The sequence below is a fragment of the Tursiops truncatus genome, chromosome 19 (assembly GCF_011762595.2).
Source record: "Tursiops truncatus isolate mTurTru1 chromosome 19, mTurTru1.mat.Y, whole genome shotgun sequence".
NCBI lineage: Eukaryota > Metazoa > Chordata > Mammalia > Artiodactyla > Delphinidae > Tursiops > Tursiops truncatus.
In genome coordinates, this window is record NC_047052.1 from 38,203,656 (window position 1) to 38,223,704 (window position 20,049).

At 47.8% G+C, this 20,049-nt stretch overlaps 1 protein-coding gene and 1 long non-coding RNA gene across 7 annotated transcripts; one reads left to right on the plus strand and one right to left on the minus strand.

The window, feature by feature from the left end:
- Window positions 1-789: 789 nt before the first annotated feature.
- On the minus strand, window positions 790-13,161 carry C19H19orf12 (chromosome 19 C19orf12 homolog). 6 transcript variants are annotated; one of them, XR_002177523.3, is made up of 3 exons: window positions 12,673-12,866; window positions 8,612-8,781; window positions 790-1,757 (listed from the first exon to the last, which is right to left on the minus strand). XR_002177523.3 is itself a non-coding variant. In XM_073795737.1 (3 exons), the coding sequence occupies exons 2-3, from the start codon at window positions 8,769-8,771 to the stop codon at window positions 3,802-3,804; spliced, it is 426 nt and encodes a 141-aa protein (XP_073651838.1). In that variant the 5' UTR covers window positions 8,772-8,781; window positions 13,029-13,161; the 3' UTR covers window positions 3,015-3,801. The 6 variants fall into 6 exon arrangements, 5 of the variants coding, with proteins under 5 accessions (XP_073651838.1, XP_019796572.1, XP_004317426.1 ...); XM_073795737.1 differs by lacking the exons at window positions 790-1,757; window positions 12,673-12,866 and adding exons at window positions 3,015-4,067; window positions 13,029-13,161; XM_019941013.3 differs by lacking the exons at window positions 790-1,757; window positions 12,673-12,866 and adding exons at window positions 3,015-4,067; window positions 12,900-13,029.
- A 127-nt stretch (window positions 13,162-13,288) lies between these two features.
- Window positions 13,289-18,417, plus strand: LOC141277138 (uncharacterized). The gene is made up of 2 exons (XR_012327938.1): window positions 13,289-13,969; window positions 17,570-18,417. It is a non-coding gene; the product is annotated as an uncharacterized lncRNA (long non-coding RNA).
- The last annotated feature ends 1,632 nt before the right edge of the window (window positions 18,418-20,049 follow it).

A 20,049-nucleotide genomic window follows, 5' to 3' on the forward strand; every position in this document is an offset into this window, starting at 1 on the left:
CCCCCTCCCAAGGGGAACTCACGAAACATCATCCTTGTGGAGCCGCATTCTGGCCTGGCTGGAGACTCAGAGAAGCCTCGACAGGCCCGGCCCAGAGGGAAGAAGAGAAAGGATGCACCCGCTTCCCCACTAGGTGGCACCTCTCAATAAGTAACGGGGAGAGGACCCTTCCTCCACACCCTGAGCCCCAGTCCTCCCGCATTGCAACACACCCCGGTGTCTGCTTCCGAAAACCAGAAAAATAGAAAAGTTCGTTCTAGCTAAATATACACCATCTGCCTGGAAAAATCTCACTCGGCACTGTCGCGTCAACACCGAAGCAGGTTACTAACCGGCCCAGAGCAGAAGGTTTCTTTGTATAATTACTGGGTCCCCCACCAAGGCTTCCTCCTCAGCTGCCTCCTTAGGCTCCCGCTGCTGGCATTCCCCTGCTGCTTCCTGGCCACAAGCCACCACCGCCCCGCCAGCCCTCTGCTCAGGCCAGGGCCCCCTCACTCTCTGCTAGGCCTGGGCCATGGGGGCCCAGGGGCTCTCAGCACCGCCTGGGTAGGTGGCCGCCAGGTGGTCACCCTGGCCTTGTCAACCCCACTCATAATCCAAAGATAAATGACTCGAACCAAGATGTCAGTAATCACCCATTAAATTAATAGAGCTTTAAGACACTCTCATTCTATTTCTTGGTGAGGATGTGATGAGATGTGCACCCCCAAAACCTGTTGCTGGGAGAGCAAATGATTGATACTGCCCCTCTGGAAAGAATTTTGACCGAACAGAACGACAGCCTTAAAAAATATTACATACTTTTTAATCCAGCAATTTCACGTTGAGGAATCTATCTTACAGACTATCATAATCGAAAATATGAACATATTCTGTGTGCATAACATATGCACACAAAAATATTCACAAAAATGCAGCACTATAATAGTAAAAACCTAGAAAGGACACTACAGCAGGTATGTATATATGGTTTAGTGCAGTGGAATATTATAAAACCATTACACATGTTTACAAGAGATTTCAAAATACATCACAAATGTTATTTAATGTTAATTGGTAAGTGTTCAAAAAGGTCTAAACAGTAAAGATGCAAATATGTTAGAAATACACATACATAGCATTAAAAGGTTTGCACAAAATATGCCAAATTTGTTAACAGTGGCTTTCTAGGTGGTGACACTTTTTTTTTTTTTGGCTGTGCTGGGTCTTAGTTGTGCCACGCGGGATCTTTCGTTGCAGTGCGTGGGCTCTTCGTTGTGGCAGGCGGGCTTCTCTCTAGTTGTGGCGTGTGGGTTTTCTCTCTTTCTAGTTGTGGCGTGCAGACTCCAGGGCGCGTGGGCTCTCTAGTTGAGATGCGCGGGCTCAGTAGTTGTGGCACACGGGTTTAGTTGCCTGGAGGCATGTGGGATCTTAGTTCCCCGACCAGGGATCAAACCCTCATCTCCTGCATTGGAAGGTGGATTCTTTACCACTGGACCACCAGGGAAGTCCCATGGGTGGTGATACTTTTAATGGTTCTTATTTCATTATACTTTTCTGGATTTTTCTGTTTTCAGCAATGAACACTGACAAATAAAAGAAAAGAATACTATTCATTCAATGACTATCTAAAAACAGAGTTAAAGGAATATATAAGAAATTGGTATAGTGGCTGTATCTGGAAAGGGGGCTGGAGCAGGGGTCAGTATAGGAGGACGCCTTCCTTTTCCACTTGTATCTTCTGATGTCTTCTAAGTTTTGTACCAGGCTTGTATTACCTATTCAAAAATAAATAAATGAAAAAATTTCAAAGAAGATGCAGAAATACTAAAGCCACAGTTGCTGGGAGTAGAGTGTGAGGGGAAAGCAAGGAAAGTGCTTTCAGCTCCTGAGGGAGATGAGACTCAAGGCCTGGACTCCTCTTGGGCCCAAAGTCTACCGTAAGTCACCCAGGACCTGGCTAGGCCAGTGACTTTATTCTGTAAGGCCTGCTTCATTTGACCCCAAATTGGTCAGGAGTCAGGCCATCTCCTCCCGAGAGTGGTTTTCCCAAGGGTAAAGGTAGGCAGGCCAGGGAAGGGACTCCAGGGGACACTGGTGCAGGACCTCTGAGCTGGGACCACCTGTGTCCCCTGGGCCTGGCAGAGTAGGACCCAACACACGAGTTGAATTGGTGGGGCCCCCCATAACTACCCAGTCACCTTCTATGAGTCAGGATAATCATCTAAAAGGACCCCACCCTGCCCCCCATCAACCCAAACAGTGCAAATGTCCAAAGTGGCTTCATCAACCCCAGGAGTGTGGCCTGTAAAGGGCACCTGATGTGTGCTAGATAAGGCCAGATAAAGAGCAGCTTTTCTGGGCTTCCCTGGTGGCCCAGTGGTTAAGAACCTGCCTGCCAGTGCAGAGGACATGGGTTTGATCCCTGGTCCGGGAAGATCCCACATGCCGTGCAGCAACTAAGCCCGTGCACCACAGCTACCGAGCCTGTGCTCTAGAGCCCGCGAGCCACAACTACTGAAGCCAGCGAGCCACAACTACTGAAGCCCGCGTGCTTAGAGCCTGTGCTCCGCAATAAGAGAAGCCACCGCAGTGAGAAGCCCGCGGGCAGCAACGAAGACCCAACACAGCCAAAAATAAATAAATAAATTTATTTTAAAAAAAAGAGCAACTTTTCTGAGATAAAAGCTTGCTCCTTCCTTAATCACCCTGGGTTCTAATTTGCCCTGAAGTTTTCTTTACACACACAGAGGTGCGGGATACTGACTCTGCTCAGCAGGGAGGACAGTGCAGCTTCCTTCCAGGCCCCTGGGACCCAAGGGACATCCTGTGGCTGCCAGGGAGGCTCGGGGCAGTGTGTGCTCACAAGCAGCACAGGGCACCACAGCAGCCTGGAAAGTCAGGTCACAGGCCCTGGAATCCGGGGCTTTCATTCCTTCTTTAAAGTCACAAATCTGACACCTTCCCTTCCCTTGTGCTCCATGTGTACAACTTCAAATGTCAGAGATACTTCACACAAATGGGTGGAGAAAAGGACTGTTCAGAAAACATTTATTGTAGTTTGATGACACTTGTCAAACTGTGGTTCTGAAAGCAAAGCAAAAACAATATTAGGGGAAACTTAGGGTGGACTCATTTCTTAGAGAAAGTTTATCATTCTACCACTTCAGAAAGAGCAATAATTTACTGAAAATATTTAATTTAAAAAACAGAACTCAGGAACTACTATGACTTTCCAGATGGGGAAAGCAAGCCCCTGGGAGGGTGAGAGCCCAGTCGGGCAGCTACTGGGGGAGGGGCTGGGTGCCACTGACGTTTGTGGCTTCACTCAGCAGGCCGACTGCCCCCTCCCTGAGACCACTCACAAGTCACTGGGTGAGGAAGGGGCATTCAAGAGGTAAACATGATTCCAGCAGGGGACAGCCCCAAGGTCCCAAAGGAAGGCTAGTCCTGCAACAGCTGCCTGGACAGGCGTCATCTTCACATGATGAGATGAGAAGGCTGAACGTGAAGACCTTCTTCCAGCTTCTGTGTGAGTGAGAGTAGATTCAGAAAACTGCCACTACGTGGCAGCAGTCACGGCTTTACTGTTCACCAGCTTCCTAGCTGAAGGGTTGTCAGGGCACACAGGTGCACACAGCCACAAAACACGGCATCTTCTCAAATAATTCCAGAACGGCACAGCCCCAGCCTCTCCAGCAGGAGATTTTGCTACAGTTTAGGGTAATATTCTGATGATGTGGGGCTTCCTGCAGCTCCCCAGTCACCTTCCATGAGTCGGGGGGAATCATCTAAATGGACCCCGCTTCCTGGAGCAGAGGCCTAGTCGTCGTACTGCACTTCCGCCCGGAGCTCCTTGGTGACGTAGTTGGCCAGCATCGCCAGCAGCTGCTGCTGCAGGGCCTCACTGCCCATGACCAGCATGGTCAGCTGCACGGCGTCCGTCCATTGCAGGTGCCTGACGATGGCAGTGGCTTCGTTAAAGAGCTTCTGCTGCTCGGCAGGTGGCAGCTCCATTATGATCTGAGGAACTGGCTTAAACTGTCCACTTGTCATCCACGCGCCTAACAAACCCCCGACGGCCCCCCCTAGAAAACAGGAAGGACTCAATTAGTCGGTCATTTATATTCATGAACGATAGTCACAGGTTCTCGCTGAGTTCACATCTACCGTTGTGACGAGTGGGCACATTCATGAGCAGGTCAGAATGGGCTTGGCTTCATGCCTGCTCCGCCAGGAGGGCAGAGGGCAAAGGTTGACGTGGCCTTTGGTCGATTTGGCTCAGATAATTGACACCCAAACATGCCCTCCCCTAAGCTCTGCGCTCACAGTGCAACACAAAGCATCTCCCCTCCTGAGAGCTGTGCTAACTAAAATCCTCTTCATGGGCAGAAGGTTTCCATGCTTCTCATAAAAATCTCTCTCATCTCAAAGAACAGGGCTGAGAAGCAAATGCATTTTCAGGGAGAACCATCTCAGTGGTGAGGCTGGATGGCTAATATGAGTCTTAGCTCTGAACTTTGAAATTTCCAGTGGAACCACGTGGTTATAAAGGACCCTGCAGACAGATGAGGAGGTATTTTCTCTTGAAACAATGTTTTTCATACAACACCTCCAAAGTTGTATGATGATAAATAACAAATTTAATGTATTCAACTACTTCTCTTTCTGCTACCCCAAAAGGGCACAAACATTATTTTTAAATGTCAATTTATTATTATCAAAGTTAAAGCACACTATTTTGGAATTTGAAGACCTTGTATCAATGGAAAGTTCTATTTAACCAGGTCAGGTGCAGTCTGCTACAGGAAGATGTCCTAGAGCAGGGGTCTCAAACTCAAGTGCCTACAGGGGTCAGGCAGGTAGCTGAAAGGAGTGAAGCGAGCTGAGTGGGACTGTGGTGACCTGGAGAGACAGGTCGCTGTCTAAAGGAGACATGGCTACCCTACGCCAGCCAATTGCTGCCACATGGAATACCAAGTATGTATCTTTTAAAAGTCTTATGATTTTTATTTATTTATTTATTTTTTGTGGTACGCGGGCCTCTCACTGTTGTGGCCTCTCCCGTTGCACAGCACAGGCTCCAGATGCACAGGCTCAGCGGCCATGGCTCACGGGCCCAGCCGCTCTGCGGCATGTGGGGTCTTCCCGGACCGGGGCACGAACCCGTGTCCCCTGCATTGGCAGGCGGACTCTCAACCACTGCGCCACCATGGAAGCCCTGATTTTTAAATATCGGCAATCAGATATTGAAAAGACGCAGCCCAGCTGGATTTGGTGACTTTCTTTAAAAGAGTAGAGTATGGAAAGGGGAAACAGTAACTTTGCAGTGGAGAAACCTGGCGACATGACCTTAGCCAGGTGATCAAGGTGAGCATCACAAGGGAGGTCCTCTGGGTGTCATATGTCCCTGAAATGTGTGACAATACTGCACCTCCACGGTATTCTTTCCAAAGATCCATAACCACAGTCTACTCGTGAGAAAGACATCAGGCAAACCCAAACTGAGAGGAGCTCTCCAAAATACCTGACCAGTACTCCTCAAAAGTATCAAAGTGGTAAAAAACAAGACCAGAGAAACCCTCAGAATGGGAGAAAATATTTGCAAATGAAGCAACCGACATGGGATTAATCTCCAAAATATACAAACCGCTCATGCAGCTGAACATCAAAAAAAGAAACAACCCAATTCAAAAACGAGTGGAAGATCTAAATAGACATTTCTCCAAAGAAGATATACAGATGGCTAAAAAGCATATTAAAAGATGCTCAACATCACTAATCATTAGAGAAATGCAAATCAAAACTACAGTGAGGTACCACCTCACACCAGTCAGAATGGCCATCATCAAGAAATCTACAAACAATAATAGCTGGACAGGGTGTAGAGAAAAGGGAACCCTCATGCACTGTTGGTGGGAACGTAAACTGGTACAGCCACTATGGAGAAGAGTATGGAGGTTCCTTAAAAAACTAAAAATAGAGCTACCAAATGATCCAGCAATCCCACTCCTGGGCATATATCCGGAGAAAACCATAATTCAAAAAGATACATGCACCCCAATGTTCATTGCAGTACTATTTACAATAACCAGGACATGGAAGCAACCTAAATGTCCATCGACGGAGGAATGGATAAAGAAGATGTGGTACATATATACAATGGAATATTACTCAGCCATAAAAAAGAATGAAATAATGCCATTTGCAGCAACATGGATGGACCTAGAGATTGTCATACTGAGTAAAGTAAGTCAAACAAAGACAAATATCATATGGTATCACTTATATGTGGAATCTAAAAAAAGGTACAAATGAATTTATCTACGAAACAGAAAGAGTTACAGATGTAGAAAACAAACTTATGGTTACCAGGGGGTAAGGGGGAGGGATAAACTGGAAGACTGGGATTGACATATACACACTAGTATATATAAAACAGAAAACTAATAAGGACATAGCACAGGGATACTCTACTCAATACTCTGTAATGGACTATATGGGAAAAGAATCAAAAAAAGTGGGGTAAAAAAACAAGACTGGGGAGACTGAAGAGACATGACAATTAAGTGCAATGTGCTGTCTTGTGCTGGGTCTGGGACAGAAAAAGATCATGGATGTAGAAACTGATAAAATCCAAATATAGTCTGAAGAATAGTTAATAGTAATGTTAGTGTTGATTTCTTAGTTTTGACAAGTGTGCCTTGGTAATATAGGAACTGAAACTGGGTGAGAGATATATGGGAATTCTCAGCATTATCTTTGCAACTTCTCTGTAAATCTAATATTATTCCAAAATAAAAAGTTTATCTAAAAGAATGCAGCCCAGGCCACAGAGAACCCATTTGCAAGCTGGACTCACCCAACAGTAAGTAAATCTTGCACTGTCTCAGGAAACCAAGTATGGAGGCACCTGGTAGCACACACCTTCTCTGGGGACCAGCCAGCCTCATGTCCTAGAGGCTGAACACTGCCCTTAGACAGCTTCCCCCCAGTCTGAAAATAAGGAGCATTCTAGGGAGGGAGGGCCAGTCATTTACAAGTTTTACTGAACTTTTCCCCATGACACCAGTGAAACACTTAAGAGCTGATAAGAGTTGCACTCATCTGCACTAAACCTTTGTGAGAACATCAATATTTGATTTAGAGCAGCACTTAATGCAAAAAGTCGCCAGGAAATATCGACCAGAAAATTACCAAGTCTTTGGAGAAGAAAAAATTCCTTTGTTTTCTGGGTAAAATGATGCTCCTGCCCATGACCAGGGGCTGCAAGTAGCGAATCCCTGGGGTTCTCTTTGCAGACATCCTGTTCTCTACCGGCTTTTACTCAATCTGAATAAAATATGTCCTCCCAAAATGGCATTTGGGCACAGCTATATGATAAATGATCCCAGCTAGCCTTCCCTGAGCACATTAGATGGGGTGGGACAAAGATATAGGATGTCACTGAGGAAGAAGGAAATGGCCTTGTCTCCTCCCTCACGGGCTACTTCCTGGATGGCAAGAAGCTGAAGTCAAGACTCACTAATTCACAGAGTCTGGAAATGGAAATGCATAGATGGAAGGTCTGGGGCCACCCACAGGCTGATTTTTCTCCCCGGTGTGGGCTCAGCTTAATACAGTGTCCTTGAATGTCAATCCTGCTACCAGAGGGAAGAACAGAGCAGGAAGCCTTACTGGTGAGCTGGGACACAGAAACCAACCTCAGCAGAAAAGCAGTCACCTCTCCAGCCTGTATTCATGTGAAGACTGCAAGCCATACAGAAAGGACTTCCACCAGACTGTGAGCTTTCCCAGGCCCTGTATCCCACCACAGGCTGCCTGGCACAGAGGAGGCATTCAGTAAATATTTACTGAGCCCAATGCAGCAGACCATGCCTTGAGCCGATGCCCCTGTGTTGCAGGGTCCATCTGAGGCACCTCGAGGGAGGCCTTATCTGGCCCCTCCTCAAGTCAGACCTGGACAGCAGCCAGCTCTCTGACACCACCCCTAGCCCTGTGGTTTGGGCCACAGAGGAATTCTTCCGGTTCATAATCCAAAGGAAGCAACTTCATTCTAGCAACAATGAATGATGGGAAAATCAGCCAAAGTTTCATTTATTGCCAGAAACGGGTTCCCAAACAGAAGCAGGTGGTAAAAGAAGGGGACAGGGGTGATCACTCCACGAGTTAGCTTATTGCTTTTCCTGCGTTGGACTGCTTGCTTTCAGAATGGGGAAGCGCTCTGGGAACGAGCTTATGTAAAGTGGCTCTACAGCATCGGCCCCCAGTAGGTGCCTGGCAAATCTCAGCTTCCTCTCTGGATGTGTAATGGTGATGGGGGGAGGGAGACTGTCCAAGGGACCCAGGACACCCCGAAATCTTCAGACTCTAGGACACATCCCTGGGGGGAAAGGTGTCCTCCAGGTCTGCATGACAGATGCCATCTGAGAGAGCCCTGCACTTCTGAGACATTCACACAGAAGCTTGTGTTTTTAACAGGACGACTTATGTACCCAAAGATCATTTCACAGAAGCAACCTCAACTCAACAAACTTCTCACACAGGACAGAGGCTTTTATGAGGTCTCTGAGGTTTCAAAGGTTTTTTTTTCCCAACAACTGCACTGTCCCTGTGAGGCACTTGCACTTACCAACGGCTAGTCCTGGTGGGCCGCCCACCAAACCACCAACGAAGGCCACGGCCCCTGTGACCAGGGCGCCCCTCCCGGAGTGCCTGACGGCCGCCCTCATTTTCCTCTCCTCAGAGACGGAGCACAGCAGCCTCATGATGTCCTCCACCGCGACGGGCATTGCAGCAGACCTTGAAGGAAGCATTCCAAAGGAGAGTTTTAATGAGTGAAGCATATTTCTACCCAAATGTTGCTCTTCCTAAAGTTTTAAGGAAGGTTCCCCATTTTTGGTACAGAACAGTACCTCTGCTGTATGCACGATGACAGCACTCCCCAGTCATGTGCCAAGTCCTTTGCCAAAGAGAAAGCAGGGCAGCTTTCAGTTAATAAGCAGACTGAATCAGCAGGGTGGATGAAAGGTCTTCTCTGCCCTCTGATTAACTTCTGATTTACAACAGGTTAAGGAGCAACGCTGGCCACATGTTCCACCAGTTCATCACGAGTGAGGCAAGTCTGAGCTCTCTTGCATCAGGGCCTTGCAGCTGGCTCAGGCAATCCCCGAGCACAAACCTTGGCCGAGTGCACAAAGTCCCAGCCCCTGGTCGTCTCCTGTGTGACAGGGCATCTCTGCCCACGCCAAGCCAGAGAAGGGGAAAGCACAGGACTCTGCAACCGCACAGCCTTCACCCACTGGATGACCCTGAGCAGAATGGCAGATTCTTCACCTGTAAGATGGAGATAAACCACCTATAGGCTGGATTCTTGCAAAGTGTAAGTAGAATGGAAGCAAAGTGCCTGGAGCGAGTCTGGAACACTGCAGACTCTCAGACAGGATGGCTCTAAATAAACGTTTGGTTCCTAACATACACCACTGGCTTCTATAAGCAACCACTCATAGAGTCAATCCAGTTCTACTTATGAGACATCAAAGGCAAGGACAGGATGATGTAGTAAGATGAAACAACCAGAGAATAAAAGAAATCAAAGAATTCCAGGGGTTTGCATATGGATGGACAGATGACAGATGGATGGGTGTACTTTGGAACAATGACCTTTAGAACAATCCTCTGGGGTCAGGAAACTGTTTGCCACACTAGCAGGAAAAGGACAGGCAGGGGCAAGGGTGAGGGCAGGTCAGGCTCCGCCCCAAGGCTGGTGGGAATGGAGAGCTTTGGCACTGATGGGCCACCTGGCAGGATAGGAAGTAAAATCAAAGCAGCAATGAGCAGGTGATTCTCCTTCCAGCTTCGGCTAGACCCAAGGCTCGGTGGGCACTTTCCTTTCTCACCAACACTCCCCTTTTCATTTAAGGCTGAGACATGCAAACATTCACTAAAGGAACTCGACTGTGGAAGTTTGGAGCAGACTCTATTACTAAATATCTTTTGGATATATGAGGTTTTTTTTTTAAACCCAAGGATAATCCAGAATTAGTCTCTAATGTAAAATTATCCTCCCAATCCCGAGAGAGAATTCTCAGCCCTTAGAACAAATCTATGGATCTCCTGTATCACCAGTCAGAACGTCTTTGTAGTCCCAGGAGAGGTAAGAGGGATCCTGTGCTCCAGCCCCTGTAAATTTCCCCTCTTTTCCTTTTATATTCTTGACATCAGTGATTCTCCACCAGTGCATAGGAGTCACTGAAGATCTTGTTAAACACGGCCCCTATGGGCAGGGTGAGAGTCTGTATTTACAAGCACCCTCAGGTGATCTTCTGCCCTCACTTTGGACAGCAAGAGTCTATGAGAGCATGACTCAAGATGTTTGACGTCTGTTACTCAGTCCTTGAGTTCAGAAATGCAAAGAGGCATCCGCCAGATGTGTCTGTTCACCAGGGGTGTGAGAGGCAGTGGAGGGGCAGTCCACAGGGTTGGACTAGGGACTAGAGGAGGGTTGCCCAAGGGACTAGAGGAGAATTCAAGTGTGTTTGTCCTTGCTCTGGCTCCCAAGTGTCCTGGATCTGCTAAAATGCCTGCTAGCTTCCAGGTCCCTCTGCTCACCAGTGGTGACCACGTGTAGACAGAGCACATGCCCCCTCCTCCTCCCTGCAAGAGAGCCCCCTTCCACCCTTCCAGAGGTCAAGAATTTTCCAGGCACAACTGTCAAGATAACATTATAGCATTAATAACAGCGAAGGAACTGCACTCAGAAATGGGGGGAGAGAGAGTAACCTGATTTACCCAAAAGCCATGGTCCTGTAAAGCTATGCAAACAAAATGTTTAATTTCAAGTACATATTAAGATAACCAAAGGAATTAATTTCATGGTAAAACCTTTCAAAAAGCTAAAAATCCTCCTGTAAAATATCTAGTCACCTTCTAGCTTAGCTCTGGTTTATATCCAGCTTTTTATCTGTCACTTATGCTGAAAAAAGGGAGATGAAGCACCCTCTGGAGGCTGCAATGAGCCTCCCATTCCCAGAGGCATGAAGACCTTGAGCCTTGCCATGCTTGATCTGCAAGTCTGGCTTCTAGGCCAGTGTACTCTGCCCAGATGCCACTCCTAAAACAGGTTTTCTGCAGAATTATGGATCTGTATTCTTGAAACAGTTTCTGCACAGCAAGAAAAGGTATGTAAAAGAGGAAGGAAATAGATATATACCCATTTCACCCTCTACTGTCTATTAAAAAAGCCCACAAAACAAAAACCAAAAAAACAGTTTCCAACCTGCTCTGAATGACTTTAGGTCGAAACCCACAGGGGCTAATGAGACATCACTGTGCAAACGCCACTTCCAACCTCCACTTAGCCCAGTTGGGCCAGCACAAGGCACAAGCCCAGAGCTCTGTAGGACTGGAGAGCCAGCAGGTGTCATGATGTGTGGGAGGGGAGGCAAGGAAGTGGCCTGATTCCAGCTGGGTTCAATGGTTCCACACCATGGGTAAAGAGGTGGCATTGTGGCTGCCTCCATCCAAGGGAATGCTGGTTTAATTTCCTTGTAAGAATCATTTTAGAAGTTAGAGCATCAATAGACTCTTGTTGTGGAAGAAAGGTTTGCAGCCCCATCTCCTGAGCCCTCGCTAAAAAGCTCAGCCTCCCAACTTCTCCAGGGCTGCCAGATTGAGGAAGGAAGCCGGTCCTGCTTCTCCTTCTCCCACTCCAGCTGCCTTTGTCTGTAAGCAGTAGAGAAGTGGGTGAGGAGGGAGGAGACAGGAGCACTCTGATGGGGACAGACCTCAATGGGGCGGGAGTGTGCCTCCCCCCATATCACACCTATTTCAGAATCAGATTTGTCCACGAAACAGGCTCCGGTCACAGGAAGCCCATCTGCCAGCCACGGGGAAGGCAAATGCCAACGTGAAGCCCTGGTTTCGTGTAAGCACCCAGGCTGGTCTGCCGATTACAGCAGGGATCTGGGGGAGAGGGAGATGAGCCTGTCCCTGAGACTATAGCCTGGCTTTCTGAGGTGGACCAGATTGTGAGAGATGAGGCGAGGAAGGCTGCAGAGCTAACACAGACCTCCATGCACACAGCTCTTTTTAAAAATTAGGAAAGCAGGGCCACTTAAGAATCAGAGTGATGTTGCCCACCTGCAATCCTCAGTACTTTCTACTTTGCTGGTGAAATTTACAAAGCTCCAGTGTGCCCACTGGCTCCTATAAACCGTGTCTTTCCACCTCTCTATGCCCCAGGGCAAAGACTGGATCCCATCAGCAAACATTGTCAGATTAGCCCACAGACTTTTTAAAAACGAATTAGTTGCCAGAATTTTAAAATCAAGAGATTTCACATACACCTCAGACTTGTGATTTCTCCTGAAAAATCAAAAGCACAAGCCACACTGGGGCCGCCACCTGCAGCAACGCAGGCCAGAGCCGAGCAGGACCCTAGCAGAGCACACGTTACCTACCTACCTGGCCCATGAGCAAGTCGCTTCACACCCTCTCAAAATATTCCTATTTCTTTTGTTTGTTTGTTTTAAAGGCTAAAGAAGCTACCAGTCCCCACAAAGTTAATCTCCCCCAGCCCCTAAATCAGTAACATCCCTTCGTGATCACCTCTAAACTAGCGTCCAGATTCTCTTCCCAGAGGGCAAGGCCAAGGGTGCTCCGCCCTGAGGATATAACACCAGCCACACGCACCGCGGTTCCTGCGGGAAGTCACACGCGCGGGCACACGCACACACAGGAGTTCCTGCAGGAGGTGACACGCACACACAGCCCTCCGTGTACCCCGATTCTCCATATGGAAAATGAATGCACGAAGAGCGTGCGCCCAGCACGGGAGAGCCAGGCCCGCGACCAGCTGGCATGCCAGCCGCTCCGGGCGCCCCTCCCCCTCCCGGCTCCAGCAGCTCGGAGCCCTTTACCTGCGGAGGCGGCGCCGCGAGGTCACAGGCCAGCAGGCGCAGGGACACCAGGCCGCCCCTCCCGGCGCGCAGGCCCCACCCTTCCGCCTTCCGGCTCTTCAGAGCTGGGCCTTCCGGGGCGCCACCCACCTGGTCGCGCAGCAGCAGCCGCCGCCGCCGCAGCCGCAGCCGCCGCCGCCGCCGCCGCGCTCTCGGCCCAGGCCCGGCTCCGGGAGCGGCCCTGCCGGATGCGGCACCTGGAGTGGGGTCGCTGGGGCCCCGAGGCCGCGCGCACCCCTGCCTTCCACCCCGCCCACATCCGTTTTAGGTCCAGGTTCCCTTGGACCTTGCTCAAGCCCGGGGCCCTCCTGGGAGACTCTTTGGCCCTTCGCTCAGGACCTAAGGACCCCTCCCTTCCCCCCATTTCCGGCGCGGGAGAGAGCACGGCAGCCTTGACAAGTAAAGGCGCTGAATTAATATTCGGTGGATATTCGGGGCAGAGTCAAACACCAGCTGGCCGCAGTGCGGGTACCGGCTGCATCTGGGTCTGGGGCTTTGCAAAGGCCTAGCGCCACCTTTGCTCCTGGGGTTCCAAGGGAAGAGGAAGTGCAGTTTCGGGGCAAAGCTGAGGTTGGGGAGGCTCTTGGGAGGGTGCAAAGGCTGAGGGTGGTGGGTAACAGAAGGGCCAGGGGCTACTTTAGGGGGCATATGGAGAAGGCTTCCCCCCATCTCCTCCGAGCCCCCCAGACAAGATCTGGCCTGGAACCATCTCAAATCTGAAAAAGACTTCTGGGGGCTTACCTTGCACTGTCTCACTCAATCCTGACAGCAATCCTGCAACATAGGCATGGTTGCCACTGCCATATTACAGACAGGAGAAGGGAGGCAGCAAGGCGCAGAGAGATTGATCTACCCAAGGCCACCAAGATAGTGAGTGTCAAGGTCCAGACTCCATCTTGGCTCCACCTGCCTCAAAGCCCCTGCTTGTAACCAGCACTCTGCCTTGCTTTCCCGGGTGCTGTGGGCATCCAGAGGGTGAGCCTCTTTCACACTACCAGAACAATTTTGTTACTTTTCTTTTTTTTTAATGGGTAAGTACTTTGGGTATGTTTGTTTGTGAACTATAGATATATAGATACATATCTCACTTTACTGAGGTATGACTGACATACAAAAAGCTATACGTATTCAATGTATACAAAACCTGATGAGTTTAGGGATGAGTTTATATCCGTGAAACCATCACCACCATCAAGGCCATAAATACAGACATCGCCTCTGGACGTTTCGTCCAGCCCCCTTTATTATTATTATGATTTGTGTTTGGGGATGTGGTAAGAATACTTAACATGAGATCTACCCTCTTAGCAAACTTTAGTGTACAGTATGGTATTGTTAGCTATAGATACTATTCTGTATGGTACATCTCTAGAACTTATTTATCTTAGTTAACTGAAACTTTGTATTCTTTATCATCATTTTGTCACTTCTGTTTCCCCTCTGTCCCCATTGTGAGAAAGGGCCTAAAGCATTAACCAGAGTTCCCCTGGCCACAGTGAAATAACCCCATCCGTTCCTGAATAGGAGCTTTTGTATGAGTTTGGGTAACTTTCAAGAGTGAAAATTAACCAAAGTTAAGAATAGCCCAACTCCCTGGGGTGTCTCCAGGGATGGGCCTGGGTGAGATTCTCCTGTTCCTCTGCAGGCAGCTCGCTCTGGTGACACATTAAGGAACTGGGCCTGCTCACTTCCCCAGAGATGGGGAGGAGAGGATAGTGGGGAAGGAAAGATGCTGGAAGGGAAAGAAACTTCAAGGTGGGGACCCTCTAGAGAAGGTTAACTATAAGAAGTCATGCAAACATACAACCCATCAGCAACTTGGGAACTTCATTCTGATATGAATAAAGTCATAAAATGCACACACCAAAGCCCATAAATATAACACGTGGAACCACATTCTCATAATGGCAGCTGGACCTCCTGCAAAGTGGAGGAGGTCCCATGAATGAGGTGCACAGTGGGGTCTCCATCCTGGTGTGGTGACTGTGTACTGACCCAGCATCCAGCTAGTGCCTTCATAATGCTTATAGTCTTAAGGTCTGGCTGGATGACCTTGGGAAACTTCTCTGTGCCTCAGTTTCCTCATTTGGGAAATGACAGTAATAATAGTACCTGTCTCAGGATTGTTCTGAAGATTAAAGGAGGTAATGTGTAGGAATCTAGATCATTCTTGTTTACATCATAGGTTATGAAAATGAACCTCCAAATTCCCAAATGTGAGCCTCATATGCCCAGAGTGGCAGGAAATTCAATTCCACCCCAGCCTTCATAATGCACCCTCTTCCTGATAGGCCCAACAATCTCCCAGGGTGCTAGGTTTTGTTCAAAGAGCCAGATGGAGCCAGAACTCAGGTGGCATCCCCTGAGGCCAGCGCCCTCATCCTCCCCTTTTCCAGAGGATGAGTGAGGCAGCTCCCCACTTTCACAGCTCTTTCAGGATAACCCTGCCCAGACCCAGGGCTCGATGATCCAAGCACAGGACACACACATAAACCCCTGCAATCTCTTAATAAGAGCATACGAGTAAACCAGATGTCATTTTCAAAACTAAAACGTGTTCTTTTTATTTGAAATGACCTCTAAGGAAGCACCATAGTCTGTCTGGTGCTTAAGGATTCCTGGGGATCTTGATCTAGCCTCGCAGACAGTCATTTGTCCCAAGGCACTCACAGAGCCAAGGTTTTGGGTCAGGAGAGGTTTCAGCCCCACATGCTGGGTCCAGGACATGTGGGGCTGAAAGGACTTCTGAGTCCTTAGCCCTGGAGGCAAAGGAGGTCTCCTCACCTCCCAGTCCTTCCCCCAGGATGCATTCCATTCCTTTCACCTGTGAAGTGTTCAGCACACTTTTTGGCACATACCAGGTGTATTAGTTTGCTGGGGCCCCATAACAAAGTACCACAAACTGGGTGGCTCAAAAGGGAAATTTATTGTCTAACAATAATATACATCTTTGTTTACTAAATAATTAGCTCTGTTACGTAAACCATAAAAATCACGATTCTCAGATCATTATATCAGAGGAACAAGAATGTTTCTGAATTCTTATAATCTGAAGTTTGATTGAGGATCATTGAAGATCCACAATTAATCCATTGTTAATTAATAAAAGTGAATGGTTTTTAATGTGTTAAAAAAATAAAAAAGAAGTCCAAGGAGTTGGCAGGGCATGCTCCCTCCGAAACCTGTAGGGGAGGATCCTTCCTTGACTGTTCTAGCCTCTGGTTGTGGCCACCAGTCCTTGGTGTTCCATGGCTTGCAGCTGCATCTCTGCGTTTTCTGTCACATGATGTTCTCCCTGTGTGTCTGTGTGAGTGTCCAAATTTCCCTCTTATTATAGGACAGCAGTCATATTGGAGTAAGGGCCCACCCTACTGACCTCATCTTAACTTGACTACATCTGCAAAGACCCTATTTCCAGATAAGGGCGTATTCATAAGTACCAGGGGTTCGGACTTGAACATATGTTTGGGGGTGACACAATTCAATCCGTAACACCAGTTATTCAGAAAATGCCAGCTATGATGATTGTTATCCAAGCATGCACAGCATGCACATGGCACCTGCAAGCATGCTAAAAATACCACTCTCAGCCATGCCTTGCGTCGAGCCTGTTGTATACAGGTGACCATCCAGCCACCTGCCTTTAGTCTTGGGAGAGCTTAATTCCGAAAGGGTTGTTGAGGGACAAGGTGGCTTTGGGACTGGTAATGAGCTCCTCCTGGGCTTCATCATTGTTCTTCTAAATAAGTAATTCATCTTCTTCCTTGCTGTTTACATCCTTCACATATTTGTAGATGGTTATCCTGTCCCTTTAGTCATTACTTAGCACCACTCTACATATTTGCCATGGTGTTGAGCGTGTGCTCTCCTCATTGTCATGATTAGTATTATTATTTCCTCCTGGCCCACTCCCTGGGTCCCTCAGCCACCATCACCACTGTGTGAATCTCCTTCAGGTCCCTAGACTTTCAAGTAACAAGTTCCTTGGCATGGAACATTAGAAGTCAGTAGTGGTGACAAGGGATGCTTGCAGGCCCTCTGGCCCCCTACTCCTCTGTCATTTTTGTCGGTTTCCCCAAAGCCACATCAAATAAATAGACAAGCTAAGTAAAAACAATGTGCTTACAGTGCAAATACTGTTTCCAGACAAATCTCCCTGTCCCTGGTTTCATCCGGATAATCTCAATTTCTTCAACTATAAAATAAGGATAAGAATTCCCGCTCTCAGCAACCTGGGATTACTGTGAAGACTACATGAGGAAGAGAGTGGAAAAGTGCTTTGTAAACCACAAAGCAGGCGGAGTGGCAGTACCAGCAATGCCTTCAACATACGATTAGATTTCTGCAGAAAGTTCCAGGGGTCAGCTGTTCTAAAAAGCTAGAAATTCTAAGTTAGAATTTACAAAATGAACTTGATATAACTGAGATTCACCCTAAAATCTGTTTGTTGAAAGAATATAGAGATGCCCTACTTCAAAATCTACTATTAGATTTTAGTATTCCAAAAAAAGTGTGGAACTCAGAGCTGGATGGGCCCTTGGAGACATGTTACAGATGGCCCTGAGGAGGCTTTGGAAGGTTATGCTGCTATAAAAGATTTTTTTTTTAATCCACCTTGTCTTCCATTTCAGATCTCACTGAAGAGTTCTTCTGTACCCAGAAGACTTATTTTCAGTCTGAGAAGAATGATTTTCAATGGTTCTGTTGAACATGCAATTCTCATGCAAGTATTTCTATAATTACCCTGTTTCAGTTATAATACAGTTTCTGGAACAATAGGACTTTTATTGTATTGCCATATCTGTTATAATAGATATTTTATTACAGAAAATTATGGTAGAGTCACTATTATGATTCTGAAGTTTTTATTTCAAATTGTTCATAGGATGGAAATTCTTTCTCCCAAGTAGTTTTTACTTTAATGGTGCTTTGAGCTTTTTGGGTTTTTTAAACTTTTTTGGGGATTTTGTTCAATGGCAGAATGTGTTCTTTTGCTCCAGTACATACTGTGGATGAAAAGTTACCCCTGGTGTTTGTTTGTTTGTTCTTAGCGTGTGGTGCACAGAAATTTTTTTTTTAAATGCCATCTAGATTGTTCTATATATATCTGCATACACTAGCCTGCTCAGGCTGCCGTAGCAAATACCACAGACTGAGTGGCTCAAACAACAGAAATTTATTTCTCACAGTCTGGAGGCTAGAAGTCCAAGAGCAAGGTGCTGGCAAAGATAGGTTTCATTCTGAGGCCTCTTTTCTTGGCTTGCAGGCAGCTGCCATCTTGTTGTGTGCTCATATGACCTCTTCTATGTACATGCAGGGAGAGAGAACAAGCTCTCTACTATCTCCTCTTATGAGGACACTAATCCTATCAGATCAAGGCCCCACCCTTATGACCTCATTTAACCTTAAGTACCTCCTTACGGGCCCCATCTCCAAACACAGTCACATTGGAGGTTAGGACTTCAACACATGAACCTGGGGACACACAGTTCAGTCCACAGCACTGCATAACTTTTATTATTATTGCAGAAGAAATTCCCAGAGCCCTTGTATTAAATAAAGTTAATAAACTATATTTGAGAAGGAATAAATAATATTAGTGAGAATGACAACAGATAAGTTGAGACTTCAAGCACAGAGTTGGTAATAGCCTATTTCAGATGGTGGCCCCACTGGGGGAGAATGGGGGCTGGAGTTTTTCTTGATAAATTTACTGGCCTCAGACCCCCAGCTGGGGTCTGGAAGCATGTTTGTTTGCTCCAGCGTGATGGTTTTGGCCCATAGGAAGATTCCACCTCAGGGGAAAAGGTGATTCTGAAATCTCAGATGTCAGATCAAGCTCTAGACCCAGTGGACCTGTCCACATTGTAGGATTTAAGAACTATGAAAAGTCCCAAAATATCTGTGCACAGGTCCAGCACCATCAGGACCTGCCTCTGAGTTTAGCCATCATTTCCACGTGCCCCTGGTAGAGCACACTCCCCGGCTTAGAGTCCAGAACTATTGATGGAGGGACAAGTCCTGGGCCCTGGGGAAAACAGAGGATCTCCAGTCATGGTCTTTAACTAGAAAGACCTTAATTCATCCATGCTCCTGGGTTTCTAGATGATTCTTTAGGCTCCCCAAGAAAGAGAGAGGAAGGGATTTCCCATGGTTATGGCATTAGTAACAGAATCATAACAAAGGTCCAAACCTCTTGGTTTCCCAGCCTCTGTTCTTCCCACAGCACACGCTCCAACAGGGAAGGGAGGAGACCCTGGAGGGTACTGGGGGTGGGGGTGCTGAGCATTGGGTGCTGAATGCCTTTGAAGCCTGGGAGGTGGGTAAACACACACACACACACACACACACACACACACACACACACACACACACACACACAGAGTAAACGTGGAGAAAATCAGAGAGGAGACTGTTAGGGAATCTTCCAACGTAGAAAACAATCAGGTAGTTTGGAGCTCCCAGAAGAGAGGGACTTTGGAATTCAAAGCATTCTTTTGAGGCTTAGAGGCACTGGGAGATGGGGTCTCTGGGGTGTTACCTCCTCTCCTCCCCCCACTCCCATCCCACAGTGTGGCTGTCCACTGCAAAACAACTGCCTTGTGGGAATAAAATCCTGACTTCAGGATGGAAACCGGTGAGGAAAGGGAACTGCTTTGCACACATTTGGCCCCTTTGCTGGGCCACATTTCTGTTAAGCAAGCAGAGACTTGTCCTGTGTTCCCATCAATGCTTATCCGCTTGTGGACCTCAGGTAAATGATGCTTCATTCACCTCAGTGTTCAGTCCCTGATAAGGCAGACTTTGGGGCGATGGTTTGGGGAGATAAACATACATTATCTCTGGCAGTTTCTGTAAGTTAGGATTTCAAGCATGCGGAGAGGGTACCCAGTAGTCGTTTCTACCAGGGATCCCCTCCCCTGCCCGAGGCTCAGGCAGGTGCCAGGTCCTAGGCCCTCGCCTCTCCTTGGTCGAAATCCCCGCCGTAGGATTGCCTTCCTCAGTTGCCATCGCGCTTTGCTGTTGCGGCCCAAGGCGGGAGACAGCCACGTTGGCTGGGATCACAGGCCCACGCCTTGGTGAAGGCCCTGCCGGTGCCAGCAGCTAGTGG

What these genes read in the sequence shown, in the direction of transcription:
- C19H19orf12 (XM_073795737.1), bottom strand. Translation starts at nt 8,771, where the DNA reads ATGCCCGTCGCGGTGGAGGACATCATGAGGCTGCTGTGCTCCGTCTCT. An exon ending in CCCACCAGGACTAGCCGTTG is followed by an intron (nt 4,068 to 8,611) that starts GTAAGTGCAAGT and finishes CCTGTTTTCTAG; the next exon opens with GGGGGGCCGTCGGGGGTTTG.